Source organism: Urocampus carinirostris, chromosome 1 (assembly GCF_059441175.1).
Source record: "Urocampus carinirostris isolate Australia breed hairy pipefish chromosome 1, RoL_Ucar_1.0, whole genome shotgun sequence".
NCBI lineage: Eukaryota > Metazoa > Chordata > Actinopteri > Syngnathiformes > Syngnathidae > Urocampus > Urocampus carinirostris.
The window spans coordinates 32399111-32416679 of NC_142349.1; the positions used below are offsets into that span (position 1 = coordinate 32399111).

The following is a 17569-nucleotide window of genomic DNA, read 5'->3' on the forward strand; positions in this document are numbered from 1 at the left end:
AATAATACAATAAAATAATAATAATAATTATTATTCTTTTTTATTTTTTGTTTTTTAAAGCTTTTTTGAAGGGGCGTCGCTACTTCGCATATTTTCACTTTTCGCGGGTGGTTTTGGTCCCCATTAACCACGATAACCGAGGTCCCACTGTAAAAGCAACAGTTTGAGGAAGTGATCACAGGAAATTACCTCCAAGAAAGGACACATGATCTCCTTTGTGGCACCGCCAATCTTCTTGCAGAAAATAGTAAAACGATATATATTCAGTACGTCACAAAGTAAGTACACCACCGCTCACATTTCTGCAGATATTTAATTATATTGTTTGATAGAACATTACTGAAGAAACATTGCTTTGACACAATGAAAAGAAGTATTTAAACAAAGGCCATGGCTTACTGGAAAGATATCCTCTGGTCCGATAAGACAAAGATTAATTCATGTGGCTCAGAGGGTGTCAAGCATGTGTGGTGCCAACAAGGTGAGAATTACAAAAATAATTGTGTCGTGCCCAAAGTCAAGCATGCTGTTGGGAATGTCATGGTTTGGGGCGGCATGAGTGCAATTGGAAACGGGGAGTTGCAATTCATTAGGGGAAACACAAACTCACGAATGTATTGTGAACAATTGGAGCAGAGAATGATTCCCTCCCTCCAGGAACTAGATTGCAGGGCAATGTTCCAGCCTGACAATGACCCCAGATACATCTCAGTTTCCGTTTTAATGGTACTACATTCTTACAATGAGATTCAATTTGAACCCAACTGATGTTTTGGAAGTCATTAGGTGACAAACCCCCCAATTTCAACCCCTAATGCCGGGCGCCAAGCAGGGAGGCAATGGGTACAAATGTTGTAAGTCTGAGGCTTGAACCAGAAACCTCCCAGTCTCGGGGCGGGCGCCCTACCTCTAAGATGACCAAGGCTTTTCTAAAGGGGCTAAGGTAAAAGGGCCAAGCATGTCTCCAGAACTAAACCAAATAGAATATCTTTGGGGAATCCTCAAGCATTAAGTGGAGAAGCACAAGATCTTGAACATCTCCCAGCTCGGTCATGTTGTTATGGAGGAGTGGAAGAGCATTCCAGTGGCAATTTGTGAGGCTCTGGTAAAAACCATGGCCAGGAAGATTAAAGTGGTTCTGCAAAATTATGGTGGCCACACAAAATATTCAACTTCAGGAATACACCTTTTGCCCAATCATCCTGCACTCTTCAAAAGGACATTTTTGTCTGGTTATTATGAGATCTGTCATAGTCCTTCTGTCATTTTTCACTTCCATGCGCGTCCGAGCGCTTTGGGAGGTCGTCATTCTGTGTAGCACTATATTTAGTTACTCTATATAACACGCTACATTGGTCCTTCTACTACTAAAATCATAACAATATGTCTACTTAAACAGTTGACTGTTTGCACGTCACACTGGGTATTTGTATATTGTATTCTTTTGGCTTTTTTATTGTACTGTTCTCAGCTCAGGGATGCTGCTGGAAATGTGAATTTCCCTTAGGGGATGAATAAAGTATCTATCTATCTATCTATCTATCTATCTATCTATCTATCTATCTATCTATCTATCTATCTATCTATCTATCTATCTATCTATCTATCTATCTATCTATCTATCTATCTTTGACTTGAAAAGCGCTATATAAATGCAGACCATTTACCATGCCAGGTTTGTTTGTTTTCTGGTTTATTGTTACTTTTATCCTCACATTTTCCATTTCCAGTTGATGTTTTTTTGTAAAGTTTGGTTTTTGTTTCTAGTTTCTTGTTTGGACATTTTTTAGGTGCTTTGTACCTGCTTGTTGGATAGGTACTTTGGCCCTGATATTTGTTAATAAATTGAGACTTTGCTTTGAGAACCTCCGCCCTGCAGTTCCTGCCTCCCCCACATTGGTCCTTCTACTACTAAAATCATAACAATATGTCTACTTAAACAGTTGACTGATTTGAGACTGTGATTTATGCTGAGTAAAACTCACTTTATATTGTTTTACTATTGACTTTTGTATTGAGGAATTTATCAAGGTTAATTGCCAATGTCCACTGACCAGTTGTCTTGGGTTGTGAGAGTTACATTTAATTTATGAACTCACTTTTAATTGTTTACTGCTGATTGTTATTTGGTTCTCTTGTTTCTGTTAATATGTGTCACACTTCAAGTGTAGGATAAATCTTTTGCATGTGAGGTGCAATAAATATTACAAGGTTCTATAACACAACCACCTGTCTGTTCTTCTCTATTCAACTGACACAAATACTGCTCGGAAAATTCCAAATTCTTTGACATACAAAAACTTATTTTCAAAGTAACGGAGTTACTTTTACTATGGAGTAATTCAATTACTAACTTCGTTAATTCTTGGAAGAAGGATCAACTCGGTAGCCTAGATGGTAGGGCACCCGCTCCGAGACTGGGAGGTCGCTGGTTCAAGCCTCGGCCGAGTCATACCTAAGACTTACAACATTGTTACCCATTGCCTCCCTGCTTGGCGCTCGGCATTAAGGGTTGGAATTGGGGGGTTTGGTCACCTAATGACTCCCAACACAGAATTGGGGGGTTTGGTCACCTATTGACTCCCAACACAGCAGTTGGGTCTAAAAAAACCCGGCGCCGATCGAAGGCGACGAGTCACGTCGATAGCTTCGCGTGACAGAATGATTTCCGGTAGATATCACGTTGATGGTTGATACTGGCTGAATAATAATAAATAAAAAAAGTAGTAAGTCATTACAACTAGTTGTTTTTTTTAGGTAACAAGCCAAACACTGGACATAGACAGTTCAAAAGGCATGAAATGTAGGACAAGTAAAACAAAAATGGATTATTATTACATTCCGATTGGTGCTGTCGACGCTCTTAAATAAGAAACAGGTTTCTTTCAGCAGATATTTTGCTTCAGAGAATTTAACATCGCAATAGTAGGGAGTTAGATTTGATCGGTTTAAAGATAATGCAACAATTTAAACCAGCTGCTTTATTTTCCCCGTTTTGCAGCATTGTAATTCCAAAGCGATTTGTTCCAGTGTCTCATATTATGTATAGAATCGGCCCAGGGAAAATGAAACTTTCATCCCCAATGAATAGTTTTATGATAAATCATTTCTGTCATCCCTGCTCACTGCTCAAAGCCAGCTAGGATGGTAACAATAATTCCATGACCCTCGAGGGGATCGGCAGTTGGATAATGCAAAGTTTTGAATCCGTGTAGCTTTTTGTTACTGGTATAGATTAAGGCTGCAACGAACGATTATTTTAATAATCGATGACTCAATCGGGATCGATACCGGACAGTATACACAAACAGGATACCGGACAGTCAAAACAAATGTCTTGTGGGTGCAGAGGTTCGTTGACGGACTGACATAAGGTGAGTGAGAGCACTGAGCTTAAATAGGAGGGAAGCCAATCAGTCAACGAGCCGCAGCTGGCGCCAAAGGGGCGGGGCCAATTGCTTTGCCATGAGCAACCGTGACGGTTTTTTACTGAATGAAGGAGGCACTTGATATTACATACTGTTCCATTCAGGAATATGACAAAATAAACATCTTTATATTGTAGAATACCGTTAAAGGTCCTTTTTATACGGTCCTTTACAGACGATGTGCATTATTTGCCTACTAGATGTTGCTGTATTGTGTGGTGCAACTGAAAACGCCTGCAAGGGAGAATACAAACTATGGAGACTCAAAGTGGCCCAAATGCACTGTTTGACAACCCATTTTCTTGCCCAGCCTATCTGAGGTTTTTGGTCACCCGTTGGAGCAAGGTGGCTGACAATTAGCTCATGATATGTAAAGTAAATGCAAATTTATAGGTATTTTAAAAATAATGCACATTTATGTCATAGTTCGTGTATATCGGATTAGTTTTTTTATTTCTTTTTTAAACAATTTTGTCCTTTTTGATAAATGATTTTTGTAACACCCGTAGTGCTAAACAATAGAACTGCTCCTTTAAACTCCCATATTACTGTGTGGAAGAGCCTTAAAAGGGCTGGGAGCACGCGTGGGCTTTAGGAGTTGGGGCGAGCGGTGCGGCTTTAAATTCCCGCAGTCGCAGCCGGGTGGCGTCGGGCGTCGGGTTCCGTCACGACTTGGCCCCCGCCTCCTGTGTCTGTATGGCAGAATATCTGCAAGATTGGTTGGAAATTTCATTGGATTTGGTCTTGAAAAGGTCTTAAAAAGCCTGGAACAATAATAAGGATTTCTGCATCGGTTCTAAGCCGAGTCAACATAGTATTTGAGACAACATATTGTCACTTTGCTGGCAAGAAATATAAAGTTACTTATACTGTTAACATATCTAACATTAGGCTGCCGTTAGCTAACGTTAGCGCTTGGCTAGGTTGTACATCACGTCAGTTTATTTACTAGGAGTTCAGTGGCCTGTCATGTGCTAGTTTTTGTACGTTGCTAATCAGACGTGATTGTAAGCTGGTGTCCAAATGACTTTAGTCATTGTAACGTTAACTTTTGGAGCTTAGATTCGCTTCCCCCGCAGTAACCCGGTTCCTTGTGGATTTAATCCCAAGGATGTGTCAGAATAATGACATTGAAGTTGTTAGTGTGTAACCGCGGTGTATGTGTCCCACCAAAGATCCACATTCACGCTGGACTGGATGATGAGGTTTTTATTATTACAGTTTCTGCAAATGGATGAGTCACAACATTAGCTTTTCTGCTGGCTTTGATCTCTTTGATCTCATTGCAGTTCTCTCTGGTAAGACTGCCAACAAAGCATATCAAAGAGCTTTCTTTTCACTTTACATAAAATACATTTTAGAATATCACAATACATTTTTACATCTTTACATTTTAACAAGACTTTTAACAAGAGATCATATAGTGGATTTTTAACGTTTACAATGGATTCAACATATTTTTCTTTCTCCTGAATTTTAACCAACATCATCCTTTTTTAATGTATATGAGAAAATAGAAATAAAAACAATAATGAGTATAAAAACGGGTACAAGTTACCTGCAAATGGATGAGTCACAACATTAGCTTTTCTGCTGGCTTTGATCTCTTTGATCTCTACAAGGGGAATTCATATTTTAGGAAAACAGAAACAAAACGAAAATAAACCTAAACAGCTTGACAATATCAATCACATTACTGTGCATGTTGAGAGATTTGTCAGCTGGGGTTATAATTTTTAAAATTAACTTCTTTTGTGGAGCACCAAAAGATGTGTCTTACCATTGCAGTTCTCTCTGGTAAGACTGCCAACAAACCCCGCCTCCCGGTCACATGTCAGAAGCCAAAACCAAACCCCACCCATACCAGCAGATGGCACTGTTGGACTCATCATTGCAGGACATTTACCAAAAACTATACACATATTTCAGCAGGAATTTCAATAAAACAAAAGTTATTATTACACCCGTTACAAGTGTACACAAACAGATAAATACAAAAGCCCAGTATATCATTAGACTCTGCTTCAGCAGAATAACATTTGCTAAACTAACACGGAGCTTTAAGCAAGGTTTAGATTAATAAAAGCTAGTAGCAATAACAAAGCCTATTGTACAAGTCCGGTTAAATAGTTGAAGGTAATGAATGAGATATCAGTGGGCCATTAAAAGCATCGATTGCATCCTGTGAAATGTCTCATACTGTGACACTTGCCATCACACTCCTCACAGAAAATTGAATGTTTGTTCGGGTGAGTAAAGGGAGCGGGGCTTAGCAATAGGTCAATTGCAACCTTTAAAGGCGGTGTCCGTAATTTCAAAAATATAGTACTTGCTGATGCCATCTTCTGGTTGAAATCGTCATTGCTCTGTCAAGCTTCCTGTGTGCATGTGCATATAGGTGTCTCACTTAGATGCGCTCGAATAAACCCCCCTTTTTCATCTTTTTGGAGGTATGGGTTGTCATTTGGACTATTAGAAGCAGTCCTTTTTTTCACTTTCACAATTTTTATCCTTGAATTAATTTTTTTTAAAAAGCAGCACACAAGTGAAATCCCTCTCCAACACCCCCCTGCCCCCATGCCTCCTTGTGTCCAGCATAATGCGCTGAGTGACTGGAACACTAATGCTAAAAGTAAGATAAAAGCCGATAGGCACAGTGAAAAAATATATAAATTATCTTTAAACTGTGTTGGGCATTGTTAACACATACTTAATATAGAAAATATTTTTTTTTCTTAAGGACCCCTCAAACTATGCACCGAACATTTAATAAGAGGAAGAAATGGCTGAGGTTGACAGGCATGTGTTTCAGGATTTCTCAAGTATTTTTTTGTTCATTTCTCAAATAATGTCAGTAACCTTGATTGTTAAGAGTTTAGATCCTCACCGAGGTTTGTTTGCCCTTTTGTCCTGGAACATCAATCTTTTCTCTTTCACTCCGATTCACTGTGTTTAAGTCCTCAAGCTGACTGAGCGCAATACCAATAGGAAACTTATGTTGGTGTAGCTGTCACCAGGAATATCTACAAGGTGGCGTAGCTTAGTGGTCTTTGTAGTCTGAGAAAACACAAGTTAGAAAGGATGAAGGTGAAAGTGATGCCTCCTTGAGCTACCGTACTAAGTTCGCATCATAAAGTCTTTCAAATATTGAAATCCAACTTTAATGGTCTTCGGAGCTCTATCCAAGATACAGGAGCCACTTCATAATGTGGGCTTCACATGTAAGCATAGCAAAATAGTGGGTTGCTGAACAACAACAAAAAATCCTTCTTAATTAATACCAAACTCGTAACATGGGGTAAGAATGGGGGTTTTCAACATGTTAAAACTATGTTTTTCAAAATTATTCATTCGACGCACCCCACCAAAAAACATTATTGAAGCCAGCTCCTAGCCCAAGCCTGTCAAACATATAGCTACATGCTTTGGATGATTTTATCCTGCCCGCCATAAATTTTGGTGCATGTCAAAAAAGAAGCAATTTTTCAGGCCATTTCTATCCAAACTTTTTTTTCTTCATTTTTTTTTTAAATAAATGCAGACAAAATGCTCTGTTAGTGGACAGTGTTGTATAGTGTGGTGAGTTGGTTCAGGTGTGAAACTGCATTCACTCAACTGTTAAAATAAAAAAGTTAACACATTCAATGCCAAAAATGAAAATATTTCCTTGCATTGTTTGTGAGATGAGATGAGATGAGATATTTTTTTTTGTGTACTGTTGTACGAAAATCCGCTCATAAAGATACTTTTTCTTATTTCATTATATTTTTAACTTTTATTATATATTTTTATTTTTCCAGTAAAGTAAACTGACCATTTCAAGCGTAATTTTTCCTACTTTACTATATTTAAACCTGTTATGTTCGAAAGTAGTAAAAATAACAAGTTTCCTCATTCTTGTGGATATCTAATGTCATGATCCAGCAAGCAATTATCCCCAAAAAATCTCTAACAGACAGACTGTCATGATTGCCCATTGCCCTCACCTGTGCCCGCTCGTTTGGCGCTGCTGCGGCTCATTTCCTAAATGGTTCCCATCCTTTTTTAACTTAACGCTCTCATTCACTCCTGGTCAGTCCGTCAGCAAACCCCCGCACATGCAAGGCAAGCACTATTTGACTCTGACTCCTGTCTGTTCCGTCCTTACCTGTATCCTGCTAGTCTGCCGCTGGCTTCACGATCATTTCCGGCTCCCTGACTTTTTCTTCCTTCAACCACGCTCCGATCCCCCGCCCCGGCTACTCGACCCGTTTTTTTCCCACTGACCACGCTTCAATCTCCCTCTCCAGCTACTCGACCCGTTTTTGTCCACCGACCACGCTCTCATCTCCCGTCCCGGCTAATCAACTCGTTTCCACCTTCCGACCACGCTCCAATCCCGAGAGCTCCCTGCTCCTCCTGCCCAGTGATCGCTGGATTGCTGGCGCTTGCTTTCGCGTACCTGATTTCTCAGCTTCTGCAATAAAGTTTGTTGTGAAACGTTATGCGTTTGGGTCTACCATCTGTTCTGGTTCTGACACAGACGGATCGACCTGCCCATCTGTTCCTCATTACCCCCACGTGACTGTAATTAAGAAACTAATATTTAAGAACTGTGCCAACAGCAGAAGATGTAAAATTGTTACTGAATTATTTTATATTTATAGTCAATAACAGTAACTGATTACGTACAGCCTGTGGGCACCAATCCTTCTACTTAAAAGAATAAATATATTTATCAAATTTCATGAAAAAAAAATGGTCTTGAGTGATTCAATGCACATGATAAAATGAAATGCTTCAGTCAGGGACATAGAATATTCATGGTTCACGGTTAAGGGAACCCTTAACTACCAGGGTTGTTGGGGCACCACTTTCTGTGGTGTTTTGGGCAAGTACAGCCTGGCAGCGCCCATCCCTCTCCAGGCCATTTTCGGGGTCGGGGTTTGTTCCCCCCACATAAAACAGATACCACTTGTTTTCATGGTTACCAGTAACAGGAGAAGACTCCTGATCTGACTCAAGCACAGCATCTTCATCATCTGGTCGCTGTTGTTTTTCGGTGTAAAGCGTCATTCCGCTTTTCCGAAAAAAGCTTGACTACTACTGATTCTGGGGGGAAAAACATTTTGTTCCAATAAAATGAGTGTTACATTGTACAATAGGCATTACATCACTTGTTGCTTTCATATTTTTGTTAAAAAAAAAAAAAACTTTGTTGGGATGACGTTTCACAACCAGAATAAATGGTAGATTTATAGAAAAATACAAAAATGCAAATATAACATGGACGTGTCTGGATGTTTATTCATATATGCTATTTTCATATCCATGTTTGTCATTTATTCTTTGGCTGAAAGGTTTACAATGGAAAATTCAAAATAGCAGTGAAAAATGCGGTGACAACATGAGAAAAAATAGAAAGTCAAACATTATGTATATAATCAAGTCAAGTTTATTTGTATAGCCCTTTATCACAAGGAGTCTTCATGTAATGCAGAGGATACCAAATTATTTATACAAAGATACAAAAAAATCAAATCAATCTTTGCCTCCTCCTGGCCCTGCCAATTTTTTCAACCTAATGTGGCCCACGACTCAAAGTTTGCTCACCTTTGTTATAGGATTATCAATTAACATAATAATGAATACACGTTTGTAGAAAGAAAGAGTAAATGAAATACAGTCATTAAAACATTTCTGCGAGGTAATCCCCGTTCGGTAATCCCGACTCTTAACCCATTATCTTGTTTATTTAAAACATTTGCACCAGTATATAAAAGATTTTCATCTAAAGTTATCATGTTCACTGTCTAGAGATTAACATTGCTTCTTGACTAAATAGATACATTAGATATATCATTTATTCTTAACTTCTCAGACTAACCCAAGGATACCTTTTAAATTCCTTTTCGGTAACATTTTAAGCTTAACAAAGCTACGAGTCAGCTTTCAACCACATTAGAATTTCTTGAGTTTTAGTTTCTATTGTGCGAAACTTCATGCTAACGCATACTGGACAGCCATACATACATACATACAGTACAGCAATATATTTGTAACCTATTTTCAATATTCTGAATTTGGTTACAACACTTTTGTTGTGTTTTCCTTGTTTGCTATTGATAAGTTTATTCTGTTTTAAATGTTGGACACTTGCAACGAAGATTGCATAGGATGCTATTTTTATTTTTTCTTCTTTTGTGGCTACTAAACTATACATTTATCAGCTATTTTATGTAGTGGAAGTATACACACCTCTGTTCGAATGCCAGTGTAATCCAAAAATGAGGTACCATTTTAAGGAACTATAGCATCAGCGCACGATACTTCATACACAGATCTTTGTCTTCTTTCTAATGCAATTTTTCTCTTGCTGTCGGCCACATCGTTTACGCAAAATTCCTGCATGCAATATTTCTCTTGTTGGAGCAAGGAGGCTTTATCTTCCAGCAGCGACAAATGACGTTGAAAAATCGACAGCGGCAGAAGGTGCAGGGGTCGCAGCACGGCATCCTGGAAGTGCAGCTCTTCTCGGGGTCGGTGCAGTGGCGCAATGGAGCAGTCACCACCCACTTACATTTCTGAAAATACAAAACAATTATCCTTAATGTCTGTTCCATTCCTTGTTCCTTAATATTGCACTTTTTATACTGAAAATTGCATCGCAAAGAACTGATGTCCAAAAAAATTCAAGGTGCACATCTAAAGGGAAACACAGTGCTACCTCTTCATACGAGCACCTCAAAACATGAGAATTTCCATATACGAGTTTTATTTGGAAGAAAAATCTTGCTCGTCACACAAAGAAGAATCCAGGTCACGAGCAGTCCCATTGGCTACCAATAGAGACTGCTCAAGACCAGTCAACTCTCATGACTTTTTATCATCAGCCTCAACTTAACTCTGTTTCCGCATGCAAACTGCTACAGGCAAAAAAGATCAATTAAAATTGTGTTGTGACATTTTTGGTGTGGACGTTTGATCAAAGTTACAATAACTTTAATTTTAAATGTACATTAAGTGCTTACGTACCGTCAACATTTCGAGCCAATTGCTCCCCATATTATTACTTGAAATTCCCTTGAAATTAAGCTTTACTCACGGCTATACTGGCTATGTAGGAAACTCTGACAAAATTAGCAATCTACGATGAAGTTGTCGTCTGTTACCCATGACAGAGACGATCCAGATTAAAGCCGAAATGGGCAAGACAAGATGTTTTTTTAGTGGTTAAGGGATCCAACAAACCAACCAACCATAATTTTTTTATACTTCTTCCCCAATTTGGAATGATCTAAAAATGTATAAAATATGAGGAAAACATTTTTGTTATCAGGTATAGAATCTCAGTCACTCCTTGCAAGATCAGAGAACTATAACGAAAATAAAGGAGAGCCAGGAAATGCATAGAGAAACCGTGTGAGTTGTATGCTTTTGAAGCAGGAATCCGTCTCCTTAAAAGTTGTTTTTAATTGTTATCATCATTACAAGCAGGTTTGGGTTTGTTGATCACTTCTTACACTTCTTGTTGATTTCTAATTTATGATTTCAAAACATAAATCATTTCACAGGAGTAAGGACACCCTATATATCTGACATTTAATAGCGAATTTCAAGGGATGAAACAGAATACATTACACCTTAAATTGTGAAGCAGTCAAATAAGATGAATGGAAAGAGTACATCATTTGCAAATGAAATGTAAGCAACATTTTATAAATGTAAAGTGAGTGGGTGAGTGATGACATGCTCAATTTCCAAAAACGTACAGGACCGAGACTCTCCACTGGGCTTGACATCTTTTGTCTTGCAAATAGTCGCCTGGCCTTCCCCCAGACTGTGGGAAAGAGGAAGAAAAATAACAAAATGATGCATGTGCTAATTGGGTTGCAATTGGAACGATACACTATTCAAAACCACAAATATTTAGAGTGGTGTGTGTCTGTGTGTGTGTTTGGGTTGCTATAAAATATCAGCATTTTGAAAAATCCTCGAGTTTAAAGGGACACCGCGTAATACTTGATGAATACATGTCCTTGCATTGTGTATTGCAACCGAAAATCAGTGCTACAAAGCACAAGAAAGAATACAAACTATGAAGACTCGAAGTTACCAAACTGCACCATTTTTCTTCTTATTTTTTGCCCAATCTTTCGCAATGTTATTTTTTGGGGGTACCCTTAGCGGCAACATGCCTCTCCTCTAGATGAACCCCATGTTATGTAAAATAAATACAAATTTCTTGACCTATGAGACCGTTTATGCTAGTTGTATTTTTATTTATTACTTGAATCAATATGTACGGTCATATTTTTTTTTACCACTTGGGGGCTCTAAATAATACATAATGTTTCTTTTAGGTCTTTAAAAAAATTATAATTTAAAAATGACCTACAGTATGTCAAAAAAGTGAGTACACCACTCAAACCTCTGCAGAGATTTCCGCATAATGTTTAGCTGAACAACACGAAAGAAACATTGCTTTGACACAATAAAATGTGTAAAGCCGTGGTTATCGTAAGGGTGTATTTGAAGTCATCGTCAGGCTGAAAAACTTTCCCTGCGACCCTGTTTCTGGAGGGAGGTGTCATGGCCAGCATGGTCGCCATGGTGACAGGCTGGCCCCGCACCCTGGGCACCAGCTGAAGCAGATCAGCTAATTTGCATGTGTGCTACTTAAGGTTGGGTTGTGGGTTTTGCGGGTGCTGGCTCATTGCATTTTCTGTACACGTTTTCCGTACTGTTATGCCCTGTCCTGTTTAGTTTGAGTCGGAGGAAACCTGTACTTGCCCATTCTGAGTGTAAGAATGTTTTTGTTCTGTTTTGTCCCGGAGTTTTGGACAACTTTTATTTTGGTAAATAAAAGTTTTGATCGTCAACGCAATTGAGTTCTCCCTTCCTGCCTCCTGCCTTCGTTCTGGTCCGCTCCTCCCCGTGACAGGAGGGGATTATTCTGTGCTCCAGTTTTTCACAATACACACTTGAGTTTGTGTTTCCCCTTAATGAAATTCAACTCCCCAATTCCAGTTAAAATCATACAGTCCCAAACCATGACATTCTCGCTTGACTTTAGGTGCAACAAAAACATGTTTGTACTCTTAACCTGGTTGCCGCTACACATGCTTCACACCATCTCAACCAAATAAATTGATCTTTATCTCATCGGACGAGAGAATATCTTTCCAGTAAGCTGTGGCCATTGTGTACTGTCTGTCTGTCTGTCTGTCTGTCTGTCTGTCTGTCTGTCTGTCTGTCCGTCCGTCCGTCCGTCCGTCCGTCCGTCCGTCCGTCCGTCCGTCCGTCCGTCCGTCCGTCCGTCCGTCCGTCAGTCAGTCTATCTGTAAGTGGACGGACATAGATCTATTTATCTGCAAGTGGACAGACATAGACCGATAGCTCTCCTGTGTTTGGCCAAAAACACGGAAAAGTAACTAATGTTTTGAAGCTTAAATAACCTTAAAATGGAAAATTATAAGTACTTTTTATTCAATTGAAAAAAAATAACATATTTTGAACCACTAAAAAAATTACCTGATTCGGGGTTTGACATTGATCAAGGGACTTTCAGATATTCAGTCTTACCGCTCTCCCAACTGAGCTATTTTGGCACTATTTTGGTCAAACCATTTGTATTTATTTTAAATGACATGAGGCTCACCTAGAGGGAGCTGATTGTCCGCAATCATGCTTTCAACGGGTATCTTTTGAAACCATAGACCTTGTTAAAGGCTGTTAAAAAAGAGAAAACAATTGTGCAGTTTGGTCACTTTGAGTTTCTGTAAAAATGTGCAGTTTTAACCCGAGATAAAAGAATGCATTACTAACGAAACATCTTCATTAAAGGCTCGATTTATATTTACTTTTCGTTTCAGTGTCTTTAGAATTTTTTTTTACAAACCTAATATGCTTTGGGTTATAGTCTAACTGACCTTTGCCCCGTGGGACAATGGGGACAAAAAAGGAAGGGATCCACATCTTTAGCTCATCGGCGAGGAGGCCTGTCACGACCTACTCACGAGGCCAGGTGTACCTATGTTTCTTTGATTCTCTTTCCATCGACTGAGAAAGCACGATGGAGTGAACAATGGAGTCAACGATGTAGTCAACCTTGGAGAGCTTTTTCTCCCCCACGTGATGATCCGTTTGACCAATGTATGCGAGAAAGGATAAAAACAAAGTGTTCTCAGTGTTTTTTGGTACAAATATCTTTCGGACACGCTATGAAGTAATTCCTGATCCTTTGAAATGAGTTTACCACCTTAAAACCGGGTTGTGTCCCTCGAGAGGGGTGACCGACAGCAAGACAAACACATACACAAAAACAAAGAAAATAATAAAAAGGGAAAAAGTAGCAAAAAACACACACATGTTTTTTGGGGGACCATGGCCAACCCAAATGCCCTAACACCCTAACAGGTTAAGCACCTCAGCACCCAAGTTGGTCATGCTTTCATCCCTCCAGATGAAACGGGAGACAAGAAAGTAGCCATGTCACTCGGGTCAGAGTGACACAAAACACTCTTAAAAAAAAAAGAATTACCCACTCAGTTTTCCAAAAAACAAAGTCTGACGCAGCAAAACAAAACGACCAAAATAATGAAGTTCCTATGTGAATCGTCTATGTCTTCGTTTCATCCCTCCAGCATTGTGCTAAATGTGATGGTGAAGATATTTTTTTTCCTTTTCAATACAACTTCCCACTAAAGATTTATTGTTTATGATTTGTACCCATGAATTCAACGTCATTAAAACAGTTGCTTGGATTTTTTGTAAAAGACATCTTGCTTCTACAGCCTACAATCCTAAAAACATCACATTCTACTCGGATACATTTTATTACTACTTAGGAATGCTTTTATTCACATGAAATTCTAATTAAGATTAGATTTGGTGATCCCGGACCAGCCTGTTTGTGATTAGACTTCAGGAGACATAAGAAGATTAGAAACACAAAAAAATTGAGACCACCCGATGGGGAGAAGCGGTAGGTGGAGGGCATACTTTTATGGAGCTGTATGAAATAAAGCACTGAGATAATTCATCGCCCGCAGCAATTTTACAAAAAATTGAAACCTAAACTCTGTTTTTATCCCGTTGCTGAACAAATTGATAATTGCGTTGCTGTCTCCATCCACACAATCAAATCAAGTAAGTCCCAACTTTGCACATATTTCACAAAAATGCAAGTGTTTAAAATTATTCTGACACTTATTAGAAAAATGACTCTTTGTTGAATACGAGAAGCATGATAATTGATTCAGTTATGGGTCTCATAACTTCAAAAGCTTGCTGCACCATCAAGAGTAAAGTCAAAACAAGGCCATGACATCAGTCATGCTAACTTGTACCTGATGTTCTTGCAACAATGGTTCAATCGGCCCTTGAGGAAATACCTTTCAACAAAGCTCCATCACTTGGTGTAGATGTTTCACTATGGATATATCAGGCACTTTTGACCTAGAGTTTTCCAGCTGCAGAGCACAAGCTATCAAACAAGCTAATTAACTTACATACTCTTAATACAAAAAATCCTGACATCACTTATGCAACACACACACACACGCTTTTTGTTCCATGTAACAGTCCATGCAAGGCAATGGCGAGCACACAATTGCTTTGATTTTCTCAATGATTTACTTTCCAAGTAAATCAAGTGCAGCGTCTTGAAATAAAAATGTTTTTACGCCAATTATTTGTCAAATTGGAATGAGCGTAAGTAACTTTAATTGCTTGTCACGACAGTTTTGTGATTTGTAGACATGGATTCTATTGTTCCAGTGAGGGAGTGAGGGAAACAAAACACAGTTTTTGGACAAAAGGTTTACTCCTATTGTCTATTTATTGGAATCATGCTGCATCTTATCTATCGATAGCCGGATTGAGATTGTGTTTTATTCTTTAGGAATTCTCAACGATTTTTTTCTATCTACACTGTAACAAATGAGTGCAACAGCTACTGCAAAAATGCTAAGTTTCTTATTGTTTTCAATCTTGATGTATTTAACTGGAGACTGATGGAGAGAGAGAAGGACCGGGACAGGAAGAGATTTAGAAAGACAGAGTCAGAGTCGGAGACGGAGACGGAGACGGAGACGGAGACGGAGACGGAGACAGAGACAGAGACAGAGACAGAGACAGAGACAGAGACAGAGACAGAGACAGAGACAGAGACAGAGACAGAGACAGAGACTGAGACTGAGACTGAGACTGAGACTGAGATAGGGATAGATATAGAGAGATGGACAGATGCAACGGCTACTGCAAAAATGCAAAGTTTCTTATTGTTTTCAATCTTGATGTATTTAACTGGAGACTGATGGAGAGAGAGAGGGACAGGGACAGGAAGAGATTTAGAAAGACAGAGTCAGAGTCAGAGTCAGAGTCAGAGACCGAGACCGAGACCGAGACCGAGACCGAGATAGAGAGATGGACAGATGGATTAGATAGATGGATTAGATAGATATATGGATTGGATAGATATATGGATCAGATAGATGTATGGAAATATATATATATATATATATATATATATATATATATGGATTAGATAGATATATGGATTAGATAAATTAGATAGAATTCTGACCTGCATCAGCCATGTTCCCTTGGTTCAAAGTTTTTCTGGCATCCACATTCAAGCACAGTGAGACAATGAGCAGCACCAAACAAAGGTTATTCCCGCTCAGCCTTATTTTTCTCATTTTAAAGTGACCAGTAAATGCTTTACGGAGTTTCCACTTGGCGTTATCTAAGCTCCACCCATCCTCTTGACACGAATTGCCCAGGGAATGAAAAGTTAGCCTTTGCTGGGAAACAAAATTGTTTCCTGATGGAAGGTATGTGCACGCTATAAGGTTGAGAAAACAGATTTGTTTTGACCCCAAAAAAATATAGTCTAAGGTTAGGGTGTGTGCTTTAGTTTTAAAAATCTTGTGTATCATTACCACTGGGATTCTTTCAAGAGTGGCCAAAATTATATTATCTACAATGAAACAATGAAAACATCTTGAACCTCTATTTTGTGCAAGTAAATAATGTTTTTAATCATTTGGTTGGCAATATTTTGCATGAACTCAAGCAAGTTCCTCTGTCATGTAGACCTTGCAAATGTGGATGCCAGGGGTTGGCAACGCAATATGTTGAAAGAAACATATTGGTAAAAAAAATAAAATAAAAAAATATATATATATATATATATTAGTAATAGTAATAATAATAAAGAATATGTTTGCATATGCAAAAAATTAAAAGCTCTTCCAGATGGCGGCGCACATGGATGCTGCGGCTCATTGCCCGCCAGCTAATCTTCTATTCATCACCGTTCTCCTGTCTTTTTTGCTTTCTTTTCTGGACACATGCGTGGCCAATAACACTTATAGTCGGGGGGAACTTATTAAAATGGGTGTGAGTCTAGATTTCGACTCTACGGGCACTTTTTATTCCACCTCTGATATCCCAAACGAGATACGAAGAGACCCAGGATCTCCGTGGCCGGCCACCCCACCCCCGAAGCGACGAAGGCGCCGTAGAGACAGAAAGCAGAAGCGGTGATGTCGTGCGGGGAAGTGTGTGAAGTGTGCCAAGCCGAAGGAGCAAGAAGGACACGAAGATGTGTCTAATTTAACCATTATTTCTTCATCGATCTTGCGGGTCAACCGACGCCTGAAATTCAACGCACCCGAACGGCCACATCTTGTGACGATCTCTACAAAGACTTCAGCTAAGTTAAACGATTCAGCAAAGCTAAAAATTTGGTCTGTTAAATATTAGATCGCGTGCTCCTAAAGCTTTACTTGTTGATAATATTATTAGATTTGGGTATGACTCGAGGAATTTCAACCTCAAACATGACGGTGTTACCGTGTACTACCGTTATTTCTGATCACTATTTAGTTACATTCGAGGTGCTAGCTAAATGTAATACTAAAAAAGCTGAAGGATTTAGCGGACGCAATATAAGCACTGGCACAGTTTCTGAGCTCTCTGATCTTCTTTCAGCAGCAGTTGCGTCCTTTTCTTCATACAAAGGCTCTATCGACTCACTCATGAATGAGTTTAATGCTACCCTGGCTACTGTCCTGGATTCAGTAGCGCCCCTACGGCTTAAATCACGGCCTAAAAGACACACCTTGGTTTACTGATGAAATTAGATCCCTTAA

General features: G+C 39.1%; 1 protein-coding gene across 1 annotated transcript; it reads right to left on the reverse strand.

The window, feature by feature from the left end:
* Window positions 1-9265: 9265 nt before the first annotated feature.
* Window positions 9266-16111, reverse strand: asip2b (agouti signaling protein, nonagouti homolog (mouse) 2b). Its single transcript, XM_088354932.1, has 3 exons — window positions 15997-16111; window positions 11180-11247; window positions 9266-9991 (listed from the first exon to the last, which is right to left on the reverse strand). Exons 1-3 carry the CDS (start codon window positions 16109-16111, stop codon window positions 9800-9802), a joined length of 375 nt encoding a protein of 124 aa, XP_088211058.1. The 3' UTR covers window positions 9266-9799.
* Window positions 16112-17569: the final 1458 nt, after the last annotated feature.

Excerpts from the sequence above, each read along its gene's own strand:
- asip2b (XM_088354932.1), bottom strand. The coding sequence starts at position 16,111 with ATGAGAAAAATAAGGCTGAGCGGGAATAACCTTTGTTTGGTGCTGCTC. Across the intron at positions 11,248-15,996 it reads AGGGAACATGGCTGATGCAG|TCTGGGGGAAGGCCAGGCGA; the intron begins GTCAGAATTCTA and ends TCTTTCCCACAG. Across the intron at positions 9,992-11,179 it reads CAGTGGAGAGTCTCGGTCCT|AAATGTAAGTGGGTGGTGAC; the intron begins GTACGTTTTTGG and ends TTGTATTTTCAG.